General features: G+C 48.2%; 1 protein-coding gene across 2 annotated transcripts; it reads right to left on the bottom strand.

Annotated features, from left to right (window-relative positions):
• zdhhc9 (zinc finger DHHC-type palmitoyltransferase 9) lies at positions 1 to 26,512 on the bottom strand. Of its 2 annotated transcripts, none has more exons than XM_006633023.3 (9): positions 25,270 to 26,512; positions 12,087 to 12,247; positions 9,168 to 9,326; positions 6,899 to 7,036; positions 6,117 to 6,165; positions 5,635 to 5,737; positions 3,815 to 3,918; positions 3,331 to 3,424; positions 1 to 2,858 (listed from the first exon to the last, which is right to left on the bottom strand). In XM_006633023.3, exons 1-9 carry the CDS (start codon positions 25,434 to 25,436, stop codon positions 2,703 to 2,705), a joined length of 1,131 nt encoding a protein of 376 aa, XP_006633086.1. In that variant the 5' UTR covers positions 25,437 to 26,512; the 3' UTR covers positions 1 to 2,702. The 2 variants fall into 2 exon arrangements, with proteins under 2 accessions (XP_006633086.1, XP_069049895.1); XM_069193794.1 differs by lacking the exon at positions 25,270 to 26,512 and adding an exon at positions 12,488 to 12,697.
• Between the last annotated feature and the right edge of the window lie 1,399 nt (positions 26,513 to 27,911).

Consider the following 27,911-nt stretch of genomic DNA (forward strand, 5'->3'; position numbering starts at 1 on the left):
CAACCGCCCTGCAGGTTCATTCATTTTACAACCCCTGCCTTTCCCATGGGAACCAGACACACCCGCCAACACGGGACAATGAAAAATGGATCTCTGTCCGGAAATTAATTATTCTGCAAGGATGTGACTTACAGAAACACGGCTACTTCTACCACACAGCTCACCTCTGTCTCCTCAGGACAGAGGACACTCTCGCCACAGGCCAAGTGAGAACAGCTGAGTCACAAGGACAACGACACACTAGGTCAGTATCTACGCTACGTACTGCTCGTTTCGCTCACACCCCGAGCGCCAGCAGTGCAATTCCTTCACTGTAACTACAATGTTCACAAGGCTAAACTAATCTAGAACTTATGGGCTTGATGAGAACAACAAGTCGTTGGGAGAAAATAAACAGTTTAGCGCTCTTGGGCTGCTGGCCTCTTAAGCTAATCTTTTTTTAAAGGGAATTTAAATATCATAGCCCGCTGCCAATGTGGTCTACGATGCTACAACAGTTGCAGTAGCCTACTCAAGAATCAGAAACACTTTTTTAAACAGATGATAATTATAATAATAAGAATAATTGCTTACACTTATATAGCGCTTTTCTGGACACACCACTCAAAGCGCTTTACAGGTAATGGGGATCCCCTCCACCACCACCAGTGTGCAGCCCCACCTGGATGATGCGACGGCAGCCATAGTGCGCCAGAACGCTCACCACACATCAGCTCTCAGTGGGGAGGAGAGCAGAGTAATGAAGCCAATTCATAGATGAGCAAAGACATTTCCCGCTATCACATTACTGCATCCTACAGACACTGGCACCGTGGCACAACACTCACCGAAGACTTTCCAGATCTGGACGATCACGTTTCCTGAATTTTCATCCCGTTGCCATTATTAACCACGTCTCCGATGGCCGCCTAGCCCACCCTTACTCACTTGGGCGTGAAATTTCAAAAGGTGTGAAAACAACTGGTTTCCTTGCACAGTTCCTTTTGACTATAAAACAGCCCCAGTCCTGCAGCAGAAAACAGGGCTGAAGCTGAGCTTCATGGACAGCAGGGGCCTTGAGCCACACAAACGTTTCTTCTGAACAGATTCTCCAGGCACAGATCTCTGCACAAATAAGGCGGAGGAAGTGAGGAAAAAAGGCGAAATGCCCCTCAGAATGAAATGAGTGCCTTGCGCTGGAACAAGGCACCCCACATTAACACCCAGACATCGAGACACAGCAGCATGCAATCAAACTCAAATCTCTTCATTTCAAGGGATTTCACTACATTATGAACTTTTCTATTTCACAAACGATGGCTTTTATTTTTAAAAAAGTTAACTATTTTATATAATGCCCTGGTCAAATTATTCTATTCAATGTCTCAGATTATATATTTTTTTAATCTTGTAGGGAATTTCCAAACTACCAAGAAGTCATTAAGCTTCTTCACAGATGGCCTCAATTGCATGTGATAGTGCAGCTTTTAAATAAGGCACAGTTACTAAACTCTAAGGTCTACAGAAACCAAATTTTCCCTTCAAACAAAGCAATGTTGGGATTTACACAGTCACCTGCACAGCCAGGTGTGGGGCTGGATTGAAGCATGTGAGGGTATGAAGAGCCCTGCTGGTCCCTCCTGCACGTCCAGAGCAAAGGGGATCTGATAACTCCATCCTCCCTGACAGCCCCACCGGCACACGTGTGCAATACAGAAGAAATAACCAATCTCCAGGAACAGAAAGTGGGTTTAATATGCAATACACTACCAGGCTGAGAGGAAAGACCCATCTGTCTTAAATACCAGGGCATTTTTCCATCATAATGAACTCAGTCAATCAAATTAGGTCCAATTTAAACATCTCTTGTTGGGGGGCAGGTGTTGTTGGTATTACCAGCCACAGGAAGTCTGCTATATTTTCTCCTCAGGGATTCTCTTAAAACAAGCTTCCCTTTGACAAAAATGTTTAAAAACGCAACCTGGAGTTGTTATCACTGAGACACAGCCACACCCCCCCCCCCTTTGCTGCTTACAGGCGGGGATGATTTCTGAGGGTGCCCCACCCCCGATCCATCACCATGTACCTTCTCGGACGCGGCAGGTCTTTGTGCTGTTCCATTTTGTGTCGTACGCTGAAACGGTTCACCTGCGAGTCCTGCAGGAGTAATATTTCAGAGGAATATGTTCACGATCGATGGGCCTGGAAGGAATGGCCGTGAAGCATAACGGCTGTAATTAAAAATTGAAATAAAAACGCTAACAGTGGCAATCGATACTTCAGAACCAGCCCTCAGCTAGTGGTACGCAGTCGGCTCTCGTACAGGATATGAAGGCTTTAGGGTCTTGTTCTCGTTTCCCCAGCTGATGTCTAAAGGATTGAGGGCAGTTCACATCAGGTACACATCCCAGTGCTCCCAGTTTGGCGTGAAAGACGGGTCTGTGCTCTACTGCACCACAGCAACAGTGAGAACAAAAGATTCCTCACAGCGGTTCAGTTTGGAGTTTTGCCAAAAGGGCACGAGGATACGAACAGGCTCGTGGAGTTCCTCAGGAGGGGGGTGGTCACCGGCCAAACTGCAGAACACAGATACCTTTGTTATGTGTTGGTTTTTTGAACGCAAGTTTTTATATTGACGTTTTTTTCCGACTTCAGAAGAGCATGGCGTTTCGGAGCTGAATACTGCAAGGGGAGACCTTCCTGGAAGGTCCCGGAGGCCGGAGTTAAAAGGCCTTCTCCTTCACTGGGGTGGTCTCCCCTGTGTCTCCCAGCGACGGAGGAGGGGGCTCCTTCGGGGAGCTCTTCTCCGGCGAGGATGCTATGCTGGGCTTCGTGTCATCCGGGGTGTGCTCGTTTGGGATCAGGGGTGCTGTGGTTTTCTGCAGTGTGACAGGAGGACATTGAGAGCCTGTTGTAGTAAATCTGTCCCATACTCTGCTTGCACACTTCAGTCATACACAGTAGAAAGTAGTTACAACACCACCAACGGAGAACTTGTGTCATTACCACACCCACTGCAAACTCCCTTTTTTCCCCCCACTCATGACTATTCTGCCCTCCCGCCCTCCTTCATATCAAGATGGACAATGACCAGCTTCACCCTGCTGCAATCTCAGCTAAACGCGCTCCATCAGGTATTCACCCTAACCAGGACTGTCTGCTCCTCTGTATTCTCAGCTTCCTGCAATGTTATGGAGCCGAGCAACGCAATGGATTAAGCAGCTGCAGAGGCATCACCTTCTACACAGATTCTTTTTTCTATTTTGCAGTCCATGAATGCACTCCAGGAACTTGGTCAAAACAAGAAAAGGAACGGACCTACCAACAGAGAAGAGTTTGAAAGTATTTTACCGTGTTTTGAGGGTCTGGGTCACTGTTCTTGGTGGCGGTGGTTGAAATGGGGGGGGTGGGCGTCTCCACCATCAGCCCCCTCCTGTCCAGAACACTGCAGAGAACGGACACACAACGTCACTCCTCCTCGACGACCCCCTGCCCCCACTCCCCCGACTAAAGCCCCCAGTCACTTCAGATCAGACTGACAACAGCTCAGCAAGCCCAAGCGCTCGTCCTGCACACAGTAATAATACTAGCCAGTCTGATAATAACAAACAGTGTGCAGCATGTTTCCAGAGAGCTCAATAGGAATAGTATACTAGGCGGCATAGCCACACACTGGTCTCCAACAATACACGTAATCCTTAATAACCACTTTTCAAAGTGAAAGAGAATACTCATAAGCATTTCTAGTTTTCCTACATTTCACCATGAAGAATCTGTCATACGAATGGCAGAGAGAGAACTGAAAAGCCAGACCGGAGCTCAAGACAGCCCTCACCTGGGGTAGACAGGCCCACACAGCACCTCACAGCAGTTCTTGATGATGTTCCTGTGGCTGTAGGGGTTCTGCACTCGGTTCTTCCCCGACCAGGAGCCTTTAATCTGCACAAAACAGAACACCCCCCCCATCAGCAGTCTGGCAAGACCAAGACAAGACCGCCAGCAACTCACCACTGACAGCCCACTGAACCCGAGCAGGTGTGAGCCTGGTCAGTACCTGGATGGGAGACTCCTGGGAAAAACTAAGGTTGCTGCTGGAAGAAGTGTCAGTGGGGCCAGCAGGGGGCGCTCACCCTGCGGTAAATGTGGGTCCTAATGCCCCAGTATAGTGATGGGGACACTATACTGTAAACAGGCGCCGTCCTTTGGATGAGACGTAAAACCGAGGTCCTGACTCTCTGTGGTCATTAAAAGTTCCATGGCATTTCTCGAATAGAGTAGGGGTGTAACCCCGGCGTCCTGGCCCAAATTTCCCATTGGCCCTTACCAATCATGGCCTCCTAATAACCCCCCTCTCTGAAGTTCTGGTGCACTATGGCTGCTGTCGCATTATCCAGGTGGGGCTGCACACTGGTGGTGGAGGGGACTCCCCATTACCTGTAAAGCGTTTTGAGTGGAGTGTCCAGAAAAGCGCTATATAAGTGTCAGCAATTATTATTTTTATAAGACCACCAAACCCAGACGTGCACTGTACTTTGTGTTTGTGACACTGAGGGACTTCTTTCCCTGTGTTCAGATCTTATTTCAACACGAGAGTTTTAAGCACTCGTACTCTAAGTCGCACTGCTTGACACCAGAATGATAGCCCTGAGACCATGTGCATGAGTACATGCTGTTTGAAATTAAGATTTGAGATTATCTACAGGACTAATCCACATACACTGCTATGAACATGTGAGGCAGGAAGACAGGAGACAGTACTGCAGTGACTGTGGGCTGTAGGGCTATTGCAGAGCACTGCTTGGAATGAAATGTATTAGAGAATGACCACATGTTAAGTTTGAAGGTGCCCTTTTACTCCTCTGTTTATCTTCCACATTAATGTTTGGCTGCCGTACAACAAAGGCAGGTATTGATTCTTCTCATAATACAGTAATTAGAGATGAGTAAACACAGGCAGAAAGTTTCCAATTTTCGTCAAATATTTGCTTCTCATAGCTAATCATTTTTCAAACAGGGCACCAAGAAACAGAGGGGAAAATAAACCAGCAGGGCAAAGGGCGATTCTGTGCTGCACATTTCTAGAGCTTCTGTGGTTCAAGCCCAGCACGCCAGGCTTCAGACATGAATAATATCCACTGCTGTAAAATTCCCCTTGAATGCACAGGCCTCTGCTACACAAGGTCAGGCTGGGATTCATGCCACAGAGGAGGAGAGAGGCGCCGAGAAACACTCAGCTGAAGCCCACAGATTCGCTTGGTTTCTAACCATACCTCATGCCAGGCAAGGTGACATCTGGTTTGGCACAGCACCGCCTGCTTACTCCCCCCTGTGTATATTTAAAGGACTGTGACGTGCAAGGAGTTGAATCTTTGCCTGGTTCACAGTTTGCGCTTGAAAAGAAGATTGCTAGAAATTTCCAAACCTTTCCATGGTAACTTTCACTACATTAGATGCGATATTCTGTTAGCCTGATCCGGCAGTGCTCACGTGCACATGCCCAGCATGTCAGAGCTCTGCCAGGCATATTCTGCCACTGTCTTGTCCTGGGCTCCACAGCGGCTGGTATCACCACAGGGAGGCACAGAGACGGGTTCAGTAGGCATTGAGCACCGAACAGAGGGAGACCCGGGGAAAAGCCAGATACAGAGTACTCACATCCTCGTTGGTGGTCTGATTGAGAGAGATCAGGTAGGTGTGGAAGCCCGTCAGCCCGACCACAGACCACAGCGTGAAGAAGCACACCAGCACCTCCAGGACAGTGGGCTGAGTTAAAGAGACAACGAGCATGACGAGCATCTCCGCACCAGGACTGGTGGCTGAAATGTACCAAACCATCTCCGGCCTCAGATTTCTCTATATACAGCTCTGCGCGTACAGCCTCTGTGGCCTACCAGTTCTTCCAGATGGTATTATGGACCAGCAGGCACCCAGCACAAAGCAGGGGACCTGGCCTCGACCGTCTCTGCACAGGCTCAGACCCGCTGCACCGTGAAAAGAGCCCTGCGCGTTCTCTCCCATCACACAAGTGCTTGCTTGAGAGGAGTGCTCTTACAGGCTGTCTAAAACGAAATGTATTCACTAAGTTATACTGCTGTTACGTTGTTGGATTAAATATCAAAGCCCAGCTTAAAGGATATGTCCCCGGAGTTTCTTTGAGTGTGTTCACGAACCCAGAATCCACCGAGCCTGAAACAAAAACAGCAACCAAACAGCAAGACATCCGCAGTGAGTGACGCAAGGCCAGACACACACACGCACACACACTTATCCATCTCTCTGCCCACTCCAGCTCTCAAAGCTGCGGCTGCAGATTGCTCACTGATATATGCAGATCAGGCACTTGGCAAAAGCACTGGGAACAATCTTGTCTAAATTAAGATTGCAGGCTCTGAGCTAATTAACCAAACTAAAAATACAGTCCTCAGCCTCCTTGCATTGCAAGGAGCCCTTTTTTAATTAGGGTGGACAAAGATCACTTTCAGAGACTGAAATCCATATTCTATAACCAAAAAAGAGGCTCTTTCCTAAAGCAAGTGCTGAATACATGCAAAATATGCCTCTTAGATTAGCATTAATTTGTATGCCAAACAGATGAGAGAAAGGAAGAAGCAAACAAAACTATTTAATGCAACAGAATTTCCATCCACAGTTTTAAGTATAAACATGTACATGTTAACAACGCTACAGCGCTGTTAGTCAGCTGACATCAGGAAATATTCAGATGCCATACCATGTCCGGTTAGACACTAATCATATACACATTAATACTGTAGATACTGCATATGAGGAAAAAATTAAATCTGTAGACAGGATGCACAAACCCATTTGTGGTTATATATATATATTTATTTCCCTCCAGCACCAAAAATACTGATGCTATCACCCCACGCCCCACGCGCTGCAGTCCCGGGACACTCACGGAGGACGACGTGGACGATGTCAAAGGTGAAGATGTAGATGGTGAGCAGGGACAAGGACAGGGTGAACAGGTAGAAGTAGCGGTAGTTCCTCTTGCCCACGCAGTTCCCCACCCAGGGACAGTGGTGATCAAAGCGCTCTGCGGGGCAAAGGAGATGGCAGACTGGTCAGCAGAACACAGTGGGTGTTACCACTGCACGCACGCACACGCAGAACTCACATGCATGCGCACGCTCACAACTCAGATGCAGAACTCACCTGCACGCACACACACACACAACTCACATGCATGCGCACACATGCACATGCAGAACTCATATGCATGCACACGCGTGTGCACACACAGGCACACACAAAACTCGCATGCATGCACACACGCGTGTGCACACAGGCACACACAAAACTACCATGCATGCACACACACGCAGAACTCACATGCACGCACACACACGCACATGCAGAACTCGCATGCACGCACACACACGCACATACACAGCACTCATCATTACAAATAAAAAAACAGTTCTGTATTTACTCTGGGAATGTAGTCTGGGGCTGGGAAGCCCTAACTCTGAATGTTACTCTCTCAAAATCTATGTATATTCCTCTTCCCTGGTGCCTGGAATGGATCCAGGACTCCAAGCACCTGGGTGAGGCTCTGTGCTGTCACTGCCTCCCAAGTCTCCTCTCTCCTCACTACCCACAACAGCTGGGTAGAAAAGAAGCTGGACCCACTCTCTTCTGCAAAACTGTTTCTCAACTCATCAACATTTCAGCAGGACACACGCCTTCAGTTGGACAAGGAACTCAGAAACTAGTGTTCCTTCATGGCTGGCACAAAGTCCTTTCTTTACAGAAACAATCATGAAATAAATTAATCCATCTGGCCATAGTTATATTTTTAAAATCCTATCAGGACTTGCATATAAAATAAGTAAAATATAAACCCACATTTGTTCAAAAACATAATTATTGTTTTATCCAAATTTGAAACAGTTGGTCAATGTTTGACATGGAATTAATCATATTTTGTATGTTGAAACACTGATGAGTTGGAATTATTCATAATTAGTTGAAAAATATTTTGGCCTAGAGAAAGTGTGTGTCCAGCTTCTTACAATCTTTCTACTGGTGACATCTACCGGACACCTCGGCAGTTTTTCTTTTTCTGTGTAGCACCAGGCTAGCACTACAGGTTCAGGGGGAAACCGGAATCGCCGCGGGCACACTGGGCTGTTCCGTTTTTCCTTTCTACTCAGGTGAAATTGGAAAAAAGGAAGAAGAACAGAAAGACAAAAGCTTCAGCTGGGGAAGGCCCGATGAAGAGAGAGAGCTGCAGTTCACCACTCTCGGGACGTTTACCTCCCGCACGAAGGCCAGCAGGCCTGGAGAGCAGCAGAGAGGAAATGAGTTTGCTGCAGATCTGCCGCAGGTGCGCAGGGCTCCTCCGTGTGCTTGTGTACGCCCACATTCATGTACCAATTACCACGTGCTGCAGGCAAGCTCTGTCCTGTTGTTCCCACTCCTGTGGAAACACCTGCTCCTCTCAGCCGTCGCTGGCTGTAGCAGGTGCATAAACCCTTCTCTGAGACTGTTTGCATATCCAGATCATTTTCTACAGATCATGGAAAAAACACCCTAAAGTTAAACTATGGGCTGGCCAGGCCTGGTCGTTCTCATAACCAGGTCTCGATCTCAGCATTTCTTTCTTAGGCTGGAACTCCGTCAAACGTAGATTGCAAATAAAAAATATATATATTTCTTTCTCGACTGGAATCAAATTCAGAAAGGCAACCGAAAGGGCAACAAAGATACTGGTGAGGCTATTGTTCTTGGCAATTGCCCATATGAAACAATAACATCTTGAAGTGCTCTGGTGTTTAAAGTGGTCAGGTCACTCCTTTCAGCTTTCAGTCTCATTCACAGGGGCAGAGCCTGGCACACAGACGCCTTCACTGGCACAGAGGCTGGAAGTTACCCTACGTGTGTCAGAGAGCTCTGATCTGAGGTAGCCTTGTTACTTCAGATCGAAACTGCGGCCCTGAGGGTTTGTCTCCTGAATGAAGGCTCAAGAGCTGAAACGCCGCGTTTCTCCGTGCTGTTTTTCCCAACGTGGAATTAACCTTGGCAGGTTTGGTTTGTTGAAATTGGATGTTTATTTTTTTTTTGTAATCCCAAACGAAAATTTGGCAAGAGGGTGACTCAGGGAAGGGCCGAGCCCACCTGCTGTAGCCGGGCTGGACCGGACCGGACCGGCCGGCCTGACTCACCCACGCAGTTGTCGCAGATGCCGCAGTGCGAGGCGCGAGGGGGGCGGAAGATCTTGCAGGTGTAGCAGTACTTGAGCTTCACGATCTGGTTGTTGATCTGAACGTTCCTGATCCGAGGGGGCGGGCGCTGTCCTGCCGGGACGTTCCCATTGGCCGCCTCTGTGAGAAACAACACAACAGATCTTATCTGGAGGCTCGCAGCCATGTCTCCCAGCCTCACCAGGGACAGCTGGGTCTGCAGTGAGCTGCATCCAAAGCACAGGAGCTAAGGCTTCAGCTAGAGCAATTTTTTTATCCAGATGGAGGCCTTTTCAGACCCCGCTGAGATAAGCAGGCTGCTGCTCGAGATCGGGCACCCAAACTGGTTATTGCTGAATGGCAGCAGATCACTGAGTCATTTACAAGCCAGCAGTGGAACAGCTGAGATAGAAAGAATCTGGCTGGGTCACAACTGCGGGAAAGAAGGTGTGAGGGACCTGCAGGCTTTCCAAGACTGCTCTGCCATACAAACAGGAAAATGACAACAAGATAATTACAACAGGAAAAAAAATATTTCTATAACCTCACACCTTCCAGAACGTGTCACAGTTATTCTTAATGCCCTTTTGAGGAGAGAACATCTTTCATTTTTTAGTTTAATTAAGACACTACAGCAAATCTAAAGTTTACTGAGAGACTACCGCACATCTGTCAGTCACTGTGAACTTTGACAATGGTTGGAATGTTACCTCTCCGGCTGCACCCATTTCAGAGTGCTGCCTTGTGCTGTTGTAATAATTCTCGGAAGAAAAACATGCTGCAGAGTCTGTGCTGACACTTAACGTGCATTTCCAACAAATGTTATCACAACACACCTGCGTGTGGTGCCACACATTCTTAACTGCTGTGTTTAGACAAGCTTAGATAAAGGCGGTCTTGCCCAGCACCCCTGTTTGAGAATGAATTATGAACCTGAGGGGGAACATTTTCAATAAAAACACTATGTGTGAATAAGACACTGAGATCTGGAACTCAATCTAGATTTGTTTAGTGTGATGGAATATCTTGGACAAATACAGTACAATACTGTGTAATCACTTTGCCCTGATTAAACACTCCCCCTCTTTCTTGCACTGTCCTCTGCACTGGGAGAGGAGTCTGGACTTTCAACCCTGGCCTCCGCAGGGATCGCTATAGCAACTGTCCGATAGCTGACCGATAGAGACCATGCCTGCCCCCTCCCTGGGCAACAGCAGCCCACAGCCACTCTGCTGACATACGCACTCCGCGACACTGGATCAAACAAGTGCTGCTCCGCGCACAGAAACACGCTCTCTTTAAACATGTTTCATACTTTGAAAACTCTTTGAAAATGTTCGCTTCCCCTCCCAAAAATGACTCTGAAGTCATGAAAGGTGGAGGTGAAGCCATTGTAGACTTCGTACCCTCAAACAGCTGTGCAGTGTGTGGTTAAAACACTGGGAAGCGTTGGATTTTATTTGTCTTAATATTCTGCAGGACTTCTGCAGGACACACAGATTTTTTTACCACTACTCTCTGTACTTCCTGGCTGAGCACAGTAATGCACAGCATATCCACATCTGTAAAAGGTACTATTTAATATCTGTGTGCTACTCTTGGACAGCATTGAAAAATATATTAATAACTGCACTGTGAAAGCAAACACACATTGTAATGAGTTACAGATTCCCTACTTAGATCTGAAGGTAAAAATTACTAATTACTAAGTTCAAGTAAATTACTAAGTACTAATGCGTGACTGATTACACATAGGACAACCCCACAACGGCTTCAGTTTCTTTTTTTGGTTACTGAAGCATCAGCTCAAAGCTGTGATTCAGCTGTGCAGAGTGCCTAACATTCACTAGAATTAAAATTGCTAAGGAAAATATTACTTGCATTTAACAGCAAAGACAACAAATTTAGAAAAGCCGGTTATAAAAATACCTCAGTCCCTGGGGGAAATACGATATTCACATCACTGTCTGCAGTATCTACTCTCTCTCCCTCGGTGTGCACCCCACAGAGCTCGGAGCAAGAAAGCAGAAGCTGTGCTGAATGTCTTGCAAAGATGAGCTCAGACCTATGCCAGCTGTTGCCACACAGCCAAATGAGGGAAGTGATTTACATCCATTGCTTCTTACTTCTACTATTAGCCATGTGATATGTGTTAATGCACAGAAGGGTTCATTTGGGTCATTTATATATGGGCTAAACAGAGGGTAGGCCTGTCCAAATCCCCAGTGAAAAAACAAAGACCCACGTGGAACTGGCAGAGCACCTTCACCAGCCCTGGGTCTCAGTGACATCTACCCCAGCGAGAGAGGAGGGGGACGGCTCAAGGCCCCCCATGTTGACCGGCCAGACGTGTGGCTCCTCACACACGCGTGCGCCGCCTGTCAGCCTATCAGAGGACACCACCTGCCAGCAGGGGTCACACCAGAGTGAAGAGTACGGAAGAGTTCTGTAGCATGAAACGGACAGAAGAGCATGTGACTCCTCACATCAAACACAGGGATCATCCCCCAGCAACACTGATCCCCACTTATACAGCTGGGAGGACTGGGGGGTACAGGGGTACAGCACCTTGCACAGCGTACAGTAGCAGGGACTCGAACCCTCAGCCCACCAGTCACGTAGCCACCCCCTACTGTGAGTTACCAACAAAACATAGACAGAACTCAGAAAACTAAACTGGAACGTTACAGATAAAGTAGAGGTCCGCACTCTTGCTCTGTACCAGCAACACAGAGAACCACCTGCAGCAGTAGCCCACAGGAGCAACAGCCCTGCGCCACCTGACGCTAAACTGTTCGCACTCTGCACCGCTGGAGCCGCTATATCCGGACACAGGTCTCCCAGCGTGACCACGCATCCGCACATCGTGCGGTCCACACGCAGGAGGGGCGCGGCGCCTACCAATCTCCATCTCGATGAAGGTGGCCTCGGCAGGCAGGGCCCGCGGCAGCACCCCGGGGTCGCTGAAGCTGGTGCGCAGCAGCATAGCCATGACGAACAGGAACAGCACCACGGCGAACACGGGGATGGCCGGGGACAGGTGGACGGCCAGGTAGGGGCACCTGTGAGACACAGCGCAGGGAGAAGGAGAGAGACTGAGGTCAGTCAAAAGAGGACCTTATGAGAAGGGCATCTTATAGACCCGTCAATGCTAGAAAGACAAAGACAAGTAGACTTTCAAAAGTTACTTCATGGAGAAAAAAACCCATGATCAACTCAAATGACTGCTATGACTTAATTTGCTGCAACAATTAACTGTCACGAAGCAAAAAGAAACAGCACACGACAGTGGGACCACACACCTTTTCTCCTAGAAGAGAACAGCGACAGGTACCGACAGCAGTGACCGATCGTGGTCCAGCGCGCTGTGGCTCCATGGGCGGCTGAGCTCCTAGCTGTGCACACTCATCCAGGCGGGTGATCCCCTAGCAGGACACTGCAGACAGATGGCAGGCCTGTGCTCCCTCTGGGCTGAGCAAGGACAGACCCTCCGCTGCCCAGCAAGCGCCAGACTGCCGGCTGTCGTGCTGGTGCACTCTGGGCAATTACACTGAGCTGATACTCTAAAAGGTAGGAGACACTGATTCGGGAACCAGGAGCCAAGAGGCTCCTTTTTTAAGCTGCTGGTTGGTTTGTTTCAGGTCCAATTCTGCACAGACTTTCCCCTCCAGGACATACCTTTCCTGCTCTATTCTCAGCACGGAGCACAGCCATGCTATAAAATATGAGCCTAATCCATCACTGCCCTATGAGGAATTAAGAAATGTCTTTTTAAACAAAAAGGGTTTGCAAAAGCTGTCAATTTTAACACACTAAAAAATAAAACCTCTGCAAAAAAGCTCCAATTTGGCATCTGAATTAAAGAAGGCACCCACTCAGCTTTCTATTTTTTTTCAGAAAAAGCTTCTTAAATTGATAAATTAATAACTCGAGGCATTCTACACTCTCATCCATCTTCAAATGAACAGGCTGAAGAATGTTTAGCATTAAAAATAACAAAAACAAGATGACACCTCTGAGTTTCTGCTTGAGTAACTTTGCGCACAGCTACAAGCAAGCAGACACAGTGGTGTTGGTCCAGAAGGCAGTGCACTGGCTCATCATTCAGAGCTGACTGGACAGACAGGCCAAAAGACCCGGCAGGACAGAGCCCACACATCCCTGCTGACAAACTGCCAGCGATAACCTGTCCCCAGACTCCCGGCTCGTCCCACAACAGAGACAGCAGTCACCACCACAGGGATGCAGGGAATACAGATTCCTGGGAAGCAGCCGTATTCCCTGCAACACTGTGACAGGCCTCCTATTTCTGCAAGTCAATTACACAGTTACAGCAAGAAATCATATTACCAGGCTTAAAGAAATCTGAATCATCTCATGGTAAAAGGACGGTATATGAAGATGGTTCCTGGAAGTACTCTGACACTGCAGATGAGTCCAGCTGCACAGTGCTCTGATACTCTGACAGCACTTCCCAGAAAGGGTGGAGAATGCAGGGACTAAGACCTCCAGCAGCATGTGGGTACACTGGCAGTGGAGAGCAGTTGCTCCTTAAAACAGACTCCACGTTACTGTGAGTCACCCATACCTCAGTAGCTGATGAAGTGGGTCCGACTCCTCTCCAATATATAAAGCACTTTAGAATCCTAGATTTGCCAATTCAAGGAATTACTTTGAGATTGTTAATATTATGCTGTAACATTAAGCTTAAAACTCAAAACGTGGCTCAGAACTGGTTTCAGAACACCTGCCTTGAAATCTCATGTGCTTGACACCTAAAAAAACAGCATCGTATTTCTTCAGGAAATATGAACCCCTTTTGTCTTGAACAAGCGCCAAGCGCACGCCTTTGGAAATATGTCAAGAATCTATTCTATTGGAAAAAGCAGTGCTCGTTATACTGAGAGCTGCCTTTCCAGCAACAAGAAAATGGGATCCTGGTTTACCGGGCAGACAGGACAGGTGACACAGCACCGCTTCCTCCAGCCATACCTGTTTCTCAAGAAAGCACCAGAATTGTGCAAGAATCCATAAAACCATTCACCCATTAAGAAACAGGCAGGAGGGTGTCAGCTCATTTTCCTCCTTAATTTCCAAGAGAGCTGAAGGCGAAGTCAAGTCTGACACAAATGGCAGTCTATCAGCATATCCAGTGATCTCTGAGGAGTGTCCGGCTCGTCTTGGTCAGCTGTCAGCAACACTGCAGCCTCATCCTCAGACCACTCGTGTGTTGGCCAAGCCCCTTTTCAAGTACAGTGCAGGACTACATCACTCCATAAAACAAAAACATGTAAAGAAAAAAAGCACAAAGCGTATCTAAGCACCCTCCTTTCTGAAATTTTCGGGCTTGTGTCAGAGCTGGTTTGGAACAAAGCTGATTCCAGCCCGAACAAGGGCTCTTCAATATGGCTGGTCTCAGTTTATCAGCAAACCCCTTCCGCCATTTTCTAGAAAGATCTATTGTTCCTGTGTAGACCAAGATGGCCGCCTGGCCACCACACCATTTCGTTCCCACTCCTCCGTCTCAGACACCACTGCACGGACTGTGGTGTGCTTTCACAAACACCCCAAGCTGTTTCTGTTGCGCCTCACCAGATGCTGGGATAATGTTGCTACCCACAGTGGGTCATGGAGAAACGTGGCCTCTAAAACCACTTCTGTGCAAGGACTCTTTAGAAAACAAACTCCACACCTGATGTCATTTTAGTGCCATTGAATTTAACATATGGGGAAATGGGGGGGTTTGTGTGAACAACAATTGTTGTCTGACTGCAAAATTATTATCTATCATTATTGTGGAAATCACTACATCAACTAATTTTAAACTCGACAGGTTTTCATTATACCCAAACCTACTGCAAATGCACACTTCACAGTTTGCAGTAATAGTTTTTTCTGTGCACACCAGGTCATCGACTGCTTGACAAAACATCCCGCAGTTTCAGTGCTACATCAAATCCTATTTAGCCAATAATCTCCGACTGGGTAGGTTTCACTGTGGATATTCACATTGTTAAAGTAATTGGGCAGGGGCTTGCTTGGAAGCCTTCAAAACAGCTTCTACTTGTCTTTATATTTCACTGGAATTTCCAGTAAAAAAATATTTTTTCATATGGTAAGGAGATTTGGATATCGAACTCATCTACTTTTCTATTTCTGAAACGAATGTTGCTCAAGGCTTCCAAATTAAAAAATTAAAATTTTCATATTTTTTTAAACAAAGCTTTCAAGGCACACATCAGTGCATGAATAATTAAGGCCGGCATCAGCAACCAAGGGCCGCTCACTTTCACAGAGAGTGAGAGTGCAAGGTTAATAAGATACTGCATTGGGTAAACCTGTTTGCGGTCAATTGGATCAAGGCCCTCCTGTAACACCTTATCTTCCAAGATATTTCTCTCTGAGGTTTTATAATCCTATTTAAAGGGTACTTCTAGTCTGAATGTTTCCTTAATTTATTATTCTTTAGGAGGATCTGCTCCTATTATGCATTTTCTATTGGATTTCTGTTTTTTTCCCCCATTTTTCATTCCATATTCCCAAGGAAAAGCCGCAAACAAACAAAGGCTGGTGCTTTGCCTCAGCTGGAGTCTCTGGTCTCAGGGTGGCTTTGGCTTCACTACAGACGAGCTGCTGGTTTCTGCCTCTGCGGCGCTTCTTCCTTCTTTTCCACCAGAGCCCTGTGGAGGCGGTGGCCGCTGATGGAGAGGAGTGATCACATGCAGAGCAGGTTCTGGCTTCAGCCTGCAGCAGGTTTGCAGCCTAACAAGGGGTCTCATCTGTCTGGGTGGGAGAAGACAGAATCGGGCCACCGGGACGCTCTGGAAGTCACGTGGGGAGGCGTGTGCCCTCCTGAGCGCCGTCTGGCAGGGACAGCGAGGACGAGACAGGCGCAGCAGGAGACCAACAAGCAGACGGGCCCGTGGCCGGCCCCGGGAGCGAAGGATGGCTGCGCCACATGCTCAATAACCTGGAGAGTGCAGACCAGCACAGGGGGAGCGCCGAGGCCTTCACACCCAGCCCCTTACAGACACACAGAAACTCCTTCAGCTCTCTCCCCCATCTCACTACATCGCTTCTTGTTCTCATCGGCTCCTGTCTGGCGAGACCTGCTGAATGTTAGTTATTACTGAAGAGGCCCGTGTACTTGTACACGAAATAAGTTAGATGTACTCCGCTGGGTTAAAAAAATCCACATTTTGGGATTTGGAAGAAGTGGACACATACGGACTCTCTCGGGAGAGGCAGGGAATCTGGGCCCAGGACAGCAGCACTCTTTGCTCTGTAAGAAGGTGGCCGTCGCCTTTTTCAAGACCACAGTTGATTCAATAACTGTTCTTGTACAAGAGCAATGCTGAAAACACAGATAACTACAGGATGGTTGGGTTTAGCAGTTCCAGAGAGATTATCTGGTGAGGTAAAAAAAAGAGAAAGGTATAACAATAGGCAAAATACATGCAAAGAATGTAGAAATCTGTGAGCACACCAGGCTTTGGGTATAGCTGCACTGATAGAATCACCTGTGATAAGGACTACTCATACTACTGCAAACCCTTTGAACTTCAAACAATTATCAACTTGAATTTCACTATGTTCAGAGACAATTAATGAGGATTTTACTAGAATGTCTCAATGTCTCCATTGCTAAAGATATGCACAACATTGAAGGCACGGTGGACTACAGGAGGCTAATTATTTAAGGATCTTGTCCAGCTGTTACTTAAAAGAAGTTATCAGCTTCAGCCACATGGCTGGGTAACCAGATTTAGATTCAAGACTAAAACGTTAGCCTGTCAGTGTAAGAATCTTTTATCCTGGGAATATACACCTGTTCTCTCTTCTCCAAACTGATTTTCTCCTTTTATATTCACCATTGCTGTTTTTGAGTACCTACAGTATATTGCTTGAACTATACTATTTTTTTGGAGTAGCAGCCTAGAAGTCCTTTTGACAATGGACCCAGGTATTTTGTAGCCTGCAATGGCTTTCAGGAAAGACTCAGGTAGAGCCGTGCAGACTCTGTTCACAGGACAAAGTGATGGACAGCCACGGTTATATAGCTAGAGCAGACAGGTGCTCGATCTGAGCCACTAAGGGTGTTCTTATACCAAACAGCCCTTCTCTACAGTTTGTGTCTTACTCAACCTGACCAAAAGAGTACCCCCACCCCCTCCAACCTTTACATTGCAAGGGGCTTCTTGCCTGGTGACAAGACCACGCCAAGTTTCCTGGCACGGAGGAAAATCCCAGCCAAGCCAGTGGACCCTGGCGCACACATGTGCCTTTTCCATTTCCTCTAGATCCTTGCCCCTAAAACCCCCAGCGTTTCGCACATAGACTCGTCCAGCTACAGTTCAAATCCCTCTGAACAAGAAAAGCTGTTGACAGGTGCAAGTGATTAAGCACCAGAGAAACGCCACCGAGCACATCAGATCACAAAACTGTGACATGGGCTTTGACCACAAAATATTTGTAAGACCTCAATATACAAATCTCCCCATTTCACATTTCCTTCAACCCAGCTGCCAGTGTCCATGAAAGAAGGTGAGAGTTTGACACTTCCTTCTAATGTTACATTTGCTAGTCAATCTGACATTTAAAAACGCATCAAAACCATCATCGCTTGTCAGCTTGTCTTTGGTTTTTTTACAGATGAATGGCGCAGCTGATAGGGAGGGGGAGGAGACACACCTTCAGCTCAAAATGTCACCAGGAGATGAGTCCCGTTCCACTAAATCTCAAGAATCTTCCTTTGGGATCACTTTTCTAGAAATTGTAAAAGCCAGTGAAAGACCCAGATCATGAGGCTGAGGTTAAGCACTGCTCTGTCAATATATACTACTGGAAAAACAACCTTCCAGAGGCAAAGCTGTCCAGCAATGGTTTTTGTAAAGATTATAAACTGTGGGGTTTGGCCTGCTCACCTGCAGCTAGATTTACATTAACATGCACATGAACTGGTGCAACGTAGTCAACTCATTCTGACTCGTGTTCTTGTGGTTCTGCAACTGTAATCCACAATCCCAGCCACGCTGCCAGGTCTGTTCTTCTCTATCGTTCTGCGACACAAACCACAGCGAGAAAAAGGAATGGGCATCGTCCAGCCCCACACATCTTCTCACTACAGCTTGCTCCCTGATGACCTTCGATCGCCACTCATCTGAGAAAAGGCTGAGGCAGTTTATTTTATTTTTACAAGACTATTCCAAACATGATTTATGTATCACATGGACCATAAAATCCTGAGAATGTGTTTATTTAGACATGAAGCCAAGGTGGGTCTCCTGCAAGGCTTTGCTGGAATGTAGTTTATGAATGAATAAGATCCCATTCTTAACAGCTGCTCTCCTGGCAGAAAGTCTTTGGCATTGTCTGACATCCCTGTGGTTCTCTTGCATTGTAACAATCCCCTTGTAACAGTCAGGAAAAACACACAAAGCCCAAGGACTAGAAAACCAAACCCACAGTCCTCCACCCACAGACACTGAGCAGAACAAGATTTCTTAGTTTTCCACTTGGAGAAATTCCTGTCAGCTGTGGTCTGAAACATTTCTGGAGGCATGAGATCCCTGCCAAGGATACACGAGAACAACAGCCAACAGAAGTTTTTTTTTCTCCAACTCAATTAAGGGACTGCTGTGCCATTACAATCCATTACTGCTTTTCTACAAACTTGGAAGAACCAGGCCTAAAGAGACACTTTATCTGAGCCTAAGATAGCTGTACTGGACCTCGCAGAGACACTGCAGGAATCGCCCTTCAGAGCAATGAGACCAAGATACCACATTTTAATTCCAGCACCTCTGCTGCTCATCCAGGAAAGCAGAATGGTGATGGGAAGATTCATTCAATTAACTGTGGGTTGCCAGAGACGCAGACCAGGGGACATGAATTAGGTAGCTGCTCAGATGGCTAGCAATAAAGATGGGGTGCAATACATATACCTTCAGAAAAAACAATTAAAAAGTGAAGCATGCATTTTCTATTGTTCTCCCTTTACAGAGTACCCAAATCAAAAGTGTCATTTAACAATAAGCTATGTGCTGGAGATCTATGTGAATCTAAATTCATGCCAATGTCAAAGTGTTTTTCTGGCTGACTCACAGCAGCGGCAGTCTGTGCAGAGGTGGGCGCCGCAGGGCTGGTTCTTTTTAATTGTGTCAGGCTGTCTTCTCTTCCTTCACTACCCACAGACAGCCCACCTGTGGCTCTCCTTTACCCCACTGCCCTTAATCTAATAGAGCAGGGCAGACGCTGCCCTGTCATTCCCCGGCTCAGATCAGCACAGCCTCCCGCCCCGGGATGAATCCTGGGACACAGCTGGCCCGTTCCTTTCAGCGGGGATCAGGAGATTGCCATCAGCACATTCTGAGTGATGAAAGACCATCACTGCCATGAAAGCGACATCACACAGTTATGGCCCAGCACTGACAGAGGGGTGAGCCCTCAATGGGGCCTCTAATGATCATTAGAGAGTCCTCTAATGATTGTCAGCACTGGTGGGAAAACCTAGGCTTCCTGCACACCTGAACAGGTACATACTGTATCATGGGAGCAGCAGGACCAGCAGCTACCTGCGGACTGTGCCTCATCCCAAGCAGGAGTGCTACTGGGTTGTCTCTCCCACCGGACACACTGGGGGCGGCCTGCATCTTGTCTGCTGGTGAACATCACACTTATCCAAAGGGAAGAGGAATAGGTATTTTTAAGAAATGGTTTTGCCAACATGAAGAAATCACGCTGATCGTGCACGATGTCACAGTCTTCTCAACTGAGCTTTCAGACCAATTCCAAATGATCTTGGGAGTCTAAAGGACACCCCAGGAAAAGACAAATCAAACCTGTCCAGTACCTGGCTTGGCACTCGGGGGGCAACAGTCCCATTGAGCCGCAGCAGAAGCGGCCCTCTTAACGCAAAAACAAAACAGGACCACTGTACAGCTTCTCGCTCACAGACAGTCTGTTTCACTTTTCTTTAACCCTGCAGATACACGATAGCTCAATTTCCAAAATTAATTTTATTTAAAAAGAAAAGCATTTCTCTTCTTTTCCACCCCTGTGGCTTTCAAACAATCCAAGATCTCTTGCGTTAGGGACCCACAACACAAAAGGGGTTAGACCGCCCGAGAGACAGACGATGGGGAAACACTTCAAAAACAAAGGCCAGATGCGAGCTTTTTGTAAAAATGGAGTGAGTTCCCTGTCAGCAGCAGTTATCTGCCATCGGCTAAATTAAAAGAAATCCCAGCCTTCCACTCCTTTACTGTAGATGCCGAGGACGGCCACTCTCGTTTTCGTTAGAGTCAGCGCTGCTTTTCCCACTCCCCTGTCCTCCAGCTCAACCCCCTCCCGCCCAGTTCACAAGCTCAACGCAAGACAAATTCCCATTCTCTGTCAATCTATCTATTCCAAGAGCATTTGCCAATTGGAATTTCATGGGTAATGAAAATCAACTCAATTAGAGATGCATAAAAAGGGATCGCAATGTGATTTAACACTCCTGATCTCTATAAACCGATTAGCTACAAGCTGTCACAAAAAAACATGCTCGCTGATTGAGCTTTCGTTCCAGGCTTGTTTTTCAGACCAGCTGAGGCAGCGAGGCTGCAGGAGCTGCCTGTACACCCACGTTTACAGGGAGAGGAGCCATATATCCCAGCAGAACCAGGCACTGCAACGTGTCACAGCCTCGCAATTACTTCCAGGCCCATCTGCTCCTCCTGCACATAAAGCAACAAAGCTCGCAAAAAACAAACCTGTAATTGGCCTCATTCCTCTAGAGAGCTCTAGCAGACTTGTGCGAGGCACTTCGGTGGACTAGAGACTAAGCACAACCCAACTGGTGGGGTACGTGGTGCCGGTGGACCAGCCGGTGAACAGACTGTGATGCAGGAGGTGCCAGCCTTCGCCATCCGCAAGACTCCTTGAGTCCTGATCCACTGTCCCTCTCGGTAAGAGCAGGATGTTAACCCTGCTGTCCTGCCTAAACGCAAACAAATCCAACTGGCGAAGTAGGTCCTTGCTTCTCTGCTGTTCTGTAGTAGAATGGGGAGCGCAATGGCCGCCACACATCCCCCAGGAGGGGGTGGTGGGTGAAGTGGGTGCCCTCCTCTAGGTGATGTTGCTATGGGGGCCTCTGGGTGAGCAGAACTTAAGACAGGCAAGCAATCCTGACTAGCGCTAAATTCTGGAGACTTCAATAGCATTTGCCATGCACTTTGCCTTCTGTGCCTAGATCTAATCCTCAATAGACAGCTACAACTGGTAAGTTAATAGACCACGTGGACAGATCTTCATGTGACAAACACAGGATTCGACCATCGCCGGAAGCACCACTCTATCTCGATCTATCTAGCCATCCTGGACAGGAGGAATGTTTTCAAGCAGCTGCAGTACCGATATTCAGCAGTTATTTAATCGGCTCATAACCCACAAGTACAGCCCTTTGTGATACAGGACACAGGCAGCACCATGCCAAAAAGCAGACCCTCAGACGCATGTTCACAGCACAGAAGCATTCTGGGAATGCCACGTTCCAGCCACACGCACCATTCTCGCTGGGTAAAACCAATGTCCTTCCATTCCACAGCTGATGGGAATATGTACCAGGGCTGATGTTCCCAATTTGAAATCAAACTTGAGCTTCTTTAAAGTAAAATAAGAACAGGCGAACAAGCTTTTTTACATCTCCTTCTTCACACAAATGTTCATGTCAGGATTTGACCCCCCTATAAAGGACTTCCACGGCAACAAACAAACAAACAACAGTTCTCAATGAAAGAAATAATTACAGCCCAAGGAAGTCTGCTCAGAGAAATAAAAACAAAATATGCAAGCAAGAAATAAAAAACTGCAAAATAACACACATTTTAAAATTTCATTATCAACGTTTTGAATAAATGTTACAGTCAGAATATTTTATAACCTCGCTAGAAAGATATGGACTTTTCCCCAGGGAGTAAGTAATGACGATAATAAATTATATGGTGTGTGTGTGAGTGGTGATTTTCTTCCTGTAAGTGGCTTTTAAAGACAGCTACAACTGTTATATCACACAGCGACTACTTACAATGCCACACCACCATAGCTGTGGGGCTTGGGGCTTTCTATATTGTTCACTCAAAATTCACACAGCACACAGAAACAACACACAAGCTGAACGGGTGCTCTTAATGGAAAGCACAAGCAAAACTGAAAACCAATTCTAGCCATGAGCAGAATTAGTCACCTGAGGCTAATAAAACTCTTCGAGAACCTTCTGTATGGATCCCGTGAAATTACCCTACTGCCACTGAACAGAGAAAAACATAAATAAAACCCATAAAGGCTGAAATTGCTCTATAATGGGAGTCTCCCATTGCACACTGGGATACTATCCTCTCCACAGGAGCGATAACTGGCTGAGGGTAAGATGAGCAGACCCGTGAAGACCTCTAACCCTTACTTGGCCTGTCCTCCTCACGAGCTCGGCGTTAAAGGGCCCGTTCGGAAATTAGCATCCAATTCCGCAGGAGAAGCGTGCTTTCATCAGGGCTTCTTACTGGCACTCCCACAGGAAAAGGGCTGGGAATTAATGGCCTTATCGTGGCTGCCTGCCGCCCTCGCCGCTCGGAAGGGCTCGGAGGAGCTGCGCCAGCGCAATCGGACCAGGGCAACTCCGACGGGACGCGGGGACCCGGAGCAGAACTCGCCAAGGGCTGTCGCCCCCGAGCCAGCTCCACCGCGCCACCCTCCGGGGGCAACGACTACATGAATCACCAGGAACGGGAGCTGCCCACTTGCAGGCGTGACTGGCCAGCCGAAGAAAGCCCAGCAGCACCCACACAACAACAGTCACTTACACAGTCCAGCACCAGCACCAGCAGCTGCCCCCTCTAGGCATGCCTTCGAAGAGCGCAGACTCAAAGCGCACAGAGAAAGGAAGACGCAGGTGTCCATCGAGATCTGCCCCCATCTCAGAAGGAAGGTGCCCTAAGAGGGAGGACTGAGGACTGCACAGCTCAGCGAGATGCTTTAGTCAGAGTCTGGGGCCTTCGCTCAAGGTGCTCAGGCTTTGGTCACAAACGGATTTTGCTACAACAGAAAAACTTGCAAAAAGCTCAGTGACCAAATGGTTAAGAGAGCATCAAACCTGCGCGCCGGAGTGGTCCTCTCAGTCTCTACTAGGACATGTTTGTGAGGTATGAGCCGAAGACCACAGGCACAGGTCAGACAGGGCTGCTGCCAAACATCCCACTAGCGAAGCATAAGAGCCTATTAAAACCACAGGAAGCTCATCCCTGGGTTTATCAAAGCTTAGTAATGGTTTCACAAAATAGTGATTGCCAGGAAAGGAATTATTGGGAACATCACATTTTTAGAAACATATGCAACTATTCTGACACATTTTAGACATACATATAATATCGCCAGACATACAAGTCTCTGTGATTGACAAATATCAAGAAATTGTGAGTGTACACCTGGATTTACACAAGAACCAGCATTTTGTTCGAGTTCATGAAGGAGGTGAACAGCTTTGCAGGCCACTGTAGGAGTTTCAATCATCAGCCTCCTGCCCGATGCCTTTACCCTGAACATCTCACACTGGGGTGGAGCAGTGGCTCTGTGGCTGGAAGGTTGCTGGTTCAAATCCCGCAGCCGGCAGAGGAATCCTACTCCGTTGGGTCCCTAGAAAGGCCCTTAACCCCAGCTGCTCCAGGGTCGCCGTACAATGGCAGACCCTGCGCTCTGACCCCCAGCTTCTCTCCCTGTCTCTGTGTCTGTGTCTCCATGGAGAAAAGCTGGGGTATGCGAAAACACGAATTCCTAATGCAAGAAATTGTATATGACTAATAAAGCAACATTATTACATTATACTTGCACCCATTGACACACCGGGGTATTTCACTGGGGCACTTCGGGTGAAGCCCCTTGCTCAAGGGATTCGAACCCACAACCCTAACCACTGCACCACACAGCCGCCATTAAACCCCCCCTTCAGGCCCCCTCCCTCTCGGCACCCCAGCTCTCTGATCTCCCAGCGCTGGGGAGGCCTCTAGCTCCAGTCTGCGGCCCCCCTCTCCGAGCGGCAGAAGCACCCCGACTGCCGGCTGCGCTGGGTGCGAGGGGGTGACCAGATGCAGCACGAGCCCCAGAAGAGCCCCAGAAGAGCAGCCGTCAAAGGAGCTTCTGGCAAAGCTGAGCGTCCTGCTTACAGCACCCCTCCCCTCCGCAGTCACCCCCACTGTCACCCCCCCCCGCGGTCACCCCCGGCCGGGCGAGCAGAAACACACCCCTGGGCAGCGGGCGGCTTCCAGGACAACCAGCACAAACGCCAACACCCCGGGCAGTTTCACACTCAAGCCCACCGCGGGAGAGAACAGAGCACAGGGGCCAGCCCCCCACCGCCACCTCGTGCGGTTTCTGCTCTGGGCCACAGACGCCAGCTCAGCTCAGGCCCGGGCCCAGGTCCAACAAGGCTAGCCTGCTACAGTAGCGCCTTCAGACAGCCAGCGAACAACACCGCCTGAACACCCCCCCGCGTTTGGCATTAAATCTTTAGTTTCATGCCGAGTGGAAAGGGACACCTCCCAACAGCTCAGAATCACAGGCCCGGCTGTAACAAGTCTATACTGTATATAGCGGTCTTTGCACCTTCTGACCCTTCGGAATATGGTGCAACCAGCACTTTGGCCAATTCACCACACACAGCCACTGTGTTGGCGAGGCTTCGTGCACGCTTTTGAAGGCGCCAGCGGCAGACCTGTCCGGTGTTGACGTCACGTCTCCGCTCAGGTGTGACCCACAGTGCGGTGCGTGCAGCTGGGAATTATGAGACGCAAGGTGTCTCGATGGCCGTCTCCGCCAGCCGGATTTTAACTCCGCTCGGTCACCTGCTCAGCGTCGCCCAAAGCAAACCCTTAGCGTGGACACCGGACCGAGGCGAGGCGAGGCGAAAGATGGCCATCGACGGACTCCCCTCCGCGTCAGGAATGAGGCTCGGGGCCGAGGTTACGCCCCGAAATCTGACACAAAGGTGCCGAGGCAGGCAAAGGGGGACCCCGTCTGCGGGAACGCGTGGGAAGAGGCGGGTCATACTCACTCGAAGGCGAAGAAGAGAGAGCAGGTCCCCACGATGAGAAACAGGGTGAGATAGAATACACCTTTCTGCCTGGCCATCATCACTCTCCCGTCACAGCAGAAAGTGTTCTTCCCGGGAAGCTTCTCCCACCTCCGAGGCGCCTTCCTGGCCACCATTACCGCCGACATGTTGGCTCCTTAAAGTATTTAAATTAAAGTTTGGGGAAAACAATGAAGCAGGCGGGGGTCAGAGTCCGATCGCTGTCTTTATCCCTACTCGGAGTCCAGCGCTGCCGGGCGCACCTCTCCGGCGTTACAGCTGGGCGATAACTCCGCCACCGCCAGCGCAGGCACCATGGTCTGGTGATGTTCGGGAAATATACGCGACAACGCCGGGGCGACGTCTCCGGGAAACGTCTTTAAAAGCTTGGGACACAATTCTGCGACCTTTGCTTCCTTGGGTTTGTAATTATTCGCATGTTCCTTTCCGGTCCTTTGTCCTTCTCTATTGAAATATCAGATCAAGGCTGCATCTTTTGACGCGGAACAGGCGTCTTTGGTCATTTCTATTATTGTTAGAATGTGGCAGCTCTTCCGTGGCGCCAGTAAAATTCATCCCCGTTCAACACTTTGCTCTTAAATGTCATAAACCCATTTTTACAGTCCCCTAAGTTTAAATCTCCGTGTGCAACTGTCAATTCATTGTGTCCCAGCCGCCCTGCAGGTCTCCATTGTCAGATTCTCCACGTACAGTACGAATTCCAATATTGTTTCCAGGGGATTCTAGGGGAAGAAAAAAATGTGTAAAGATTTGAATCCGGGGGCTCTGCTGCTCTGTCCCCTCCGGCCCTTCAGGAGAAACACATTCGGGTTTGATCAGTGCGTCTGAGGTGTGCGCGGAGCTCGTTCACCGCACGCCAATACCAGCGCCCGGCCGAAAGTAATCACGGCGGCTCGGCTTTAAGGCTCCGCAGTCCTCTCGCTCGTTTGCGGCGGTATTGTGACTTTTTGCTCCGATTCGCTCCGGGTCCCGTGACAGACAAAGTGAAAGAGGCGCTGCTGCAAAATTGCGACAAAACCGCGAGATGTATGTCGCTCCTGCTGGTTCCTTGCGCGCTGCCGCAGCGGGAGCGCGCCTGAGCGGCTGCTTCTGATCAATGGGAGCAGGAAACACGCCTTAAGGTTTTTAAATGTCCTGTCTTAAAGCGCCCGCGCACGCCGGGGGAACCGGAGGAGAAAACGGACCTTCCTCTCATAATATTTTACACAGAAGGAAACCCTATCTAAAATCAGCACTGTAGTTATTACTACTACTATTCAAAGTGTGCTTTTTGACGCATTTGTGAGAAAATGAATCCCCCTTAATGTAGGGATAAAGCAACTGAATTCGCACATTTTCGACGCAATAAAGGAGCAATCTGATCTCGACACGTAGAATCGTGGTGAACGTGGAGAACGGTGCGCATACTGAATGCAGTCATTTAGTAGAAAATGCCATTGCTATACATCATAGAGATAACAGCTTGCCAGGAGTGAAATAATAATGCCCTGCACATTTTTCTGCTTTTGCCACTAGTACCTAAATTATTAATATTAAGGCACGTTGCTGCTTTCTTGAAATAGCTATATTGTAATTTCCTCGGGGGATTTACATAAATTTGTAATTTAATCTTTCACTATCTGCTGAAATAGCTCAATTTGCATCCTGCTTCCATATGCTCTGTAAAAATTGTTCCCTGCCCTCTTCCCAGGAGACACCTTATGAGCTGGCTCCATAGTAACCTTGCATTAATTACTGTACATCACATCCTCCCTGTGTTCACTGTCGGGGATAAAGGAACAGTGCAGCCCTGTTTCAACACTGTGAGGAGCACGGAGCTCCTGATACTAAATTGAACAGTTGCACACAAAACCTCAAATTTGAATTTTAAAGTATGAATCCCCCTACGGGAAACGTCATGGGTGTTTGATTGGACAATATCATTAGCTTTCCAATATTATTGGCACTTCAGAGTAAAAGGGTTAGATTGAATTACAGCCCGTCACCCAGACAAGGTAGGACAATAGGATTGGACCGGCTGCTACAGCTCTGCCAAAGAGGAAGCAAAACGTTTAAGACAAAGAAGTGTCTTTGCGGGCTTCGAGTACCTGCTGATGTCCACTCTGCCATGCATAGGCTACAGGCTTGCTATCTGCCCTCACAGCGGCCCTGATCAGCAGAGAGGGGGCAAATAAACACCCTCCAGCCTTCCCTTCTGTCACAGCTCCACTCTGTGTACCGAGCGTCCCTAGCCCATCGTGACCTTCATATAGGAGCTCTGCAGAGCTGTGCACATGGTGATCTAATCTGTAGGATATTGTACCTTCAAGGCGCATGTTGTGGGAGGACTGAAGAGAGAGGGGGTGAAAAGAACTGAAGCATTCGTCTTTATCTCCAGAAATGCTGAGAAGGTCGCGATAGGGGGTGTAGAGGCAGAGCTGAATTGCATTATCATTGAGGAGTCTTCCTATTTCCATCCACACCGGCTAGACATGTCTTATTTATGACCTGTCAGAGCCTACCAAGGCCGCGCTAGAATACTGCAGGTCTGTCATTTCAGCCTGCGCCCTCGTCCCGGCGCTCCCCGCTGTCGGCTCACAGATGAAATCGATGTGCTCCGGCGT

The sequence above is a fragment of the Lepisosteus oculatus genome, chromosome 8 (assembly GCF_040954835.1).
Source record: "Lepisosteus oculatus isolate fLepOcu1 chromosome 8, fLepOcu1.hap2, whole genome shotgun sequence".
NCBI classification, from domain to species: Eukaryota; Metazoa; Chordata; class Actinopteri; order Semionotiformes; family Lepisosteidae; genus Lepisosteus; species Lepisosteus oculatus.

What these genes read in the sequence shown, in the direction of transcription:
- zdhhc9 (XM_006633023.3), bottom strand. Translation starts at nt 25,436, where the DNA reads ATGTCGGCGGTAATGGTGGCCAGGAAGGCGCCTCGGAGGTGGGAGAAG. An exon ending in CTCAAAGAAACTCCGGGGAC is followed by an intron (nt 5,738 to 6,116) that starts ATATCCTTTAAG and finishes AACTCAGCCCAC; the next exon opens with TGTCCTGGAGGTGCTGGTGT. An exon ending in TGTGGGCCTGTCTACCCCAG is followed by an intron (nt 3,425 to 3,814) that starts GTGAGGGCTGTC and finishes CGTTCTCTGCAG; the next exon opens with TGTTCTGGACAGGAGGGGGC.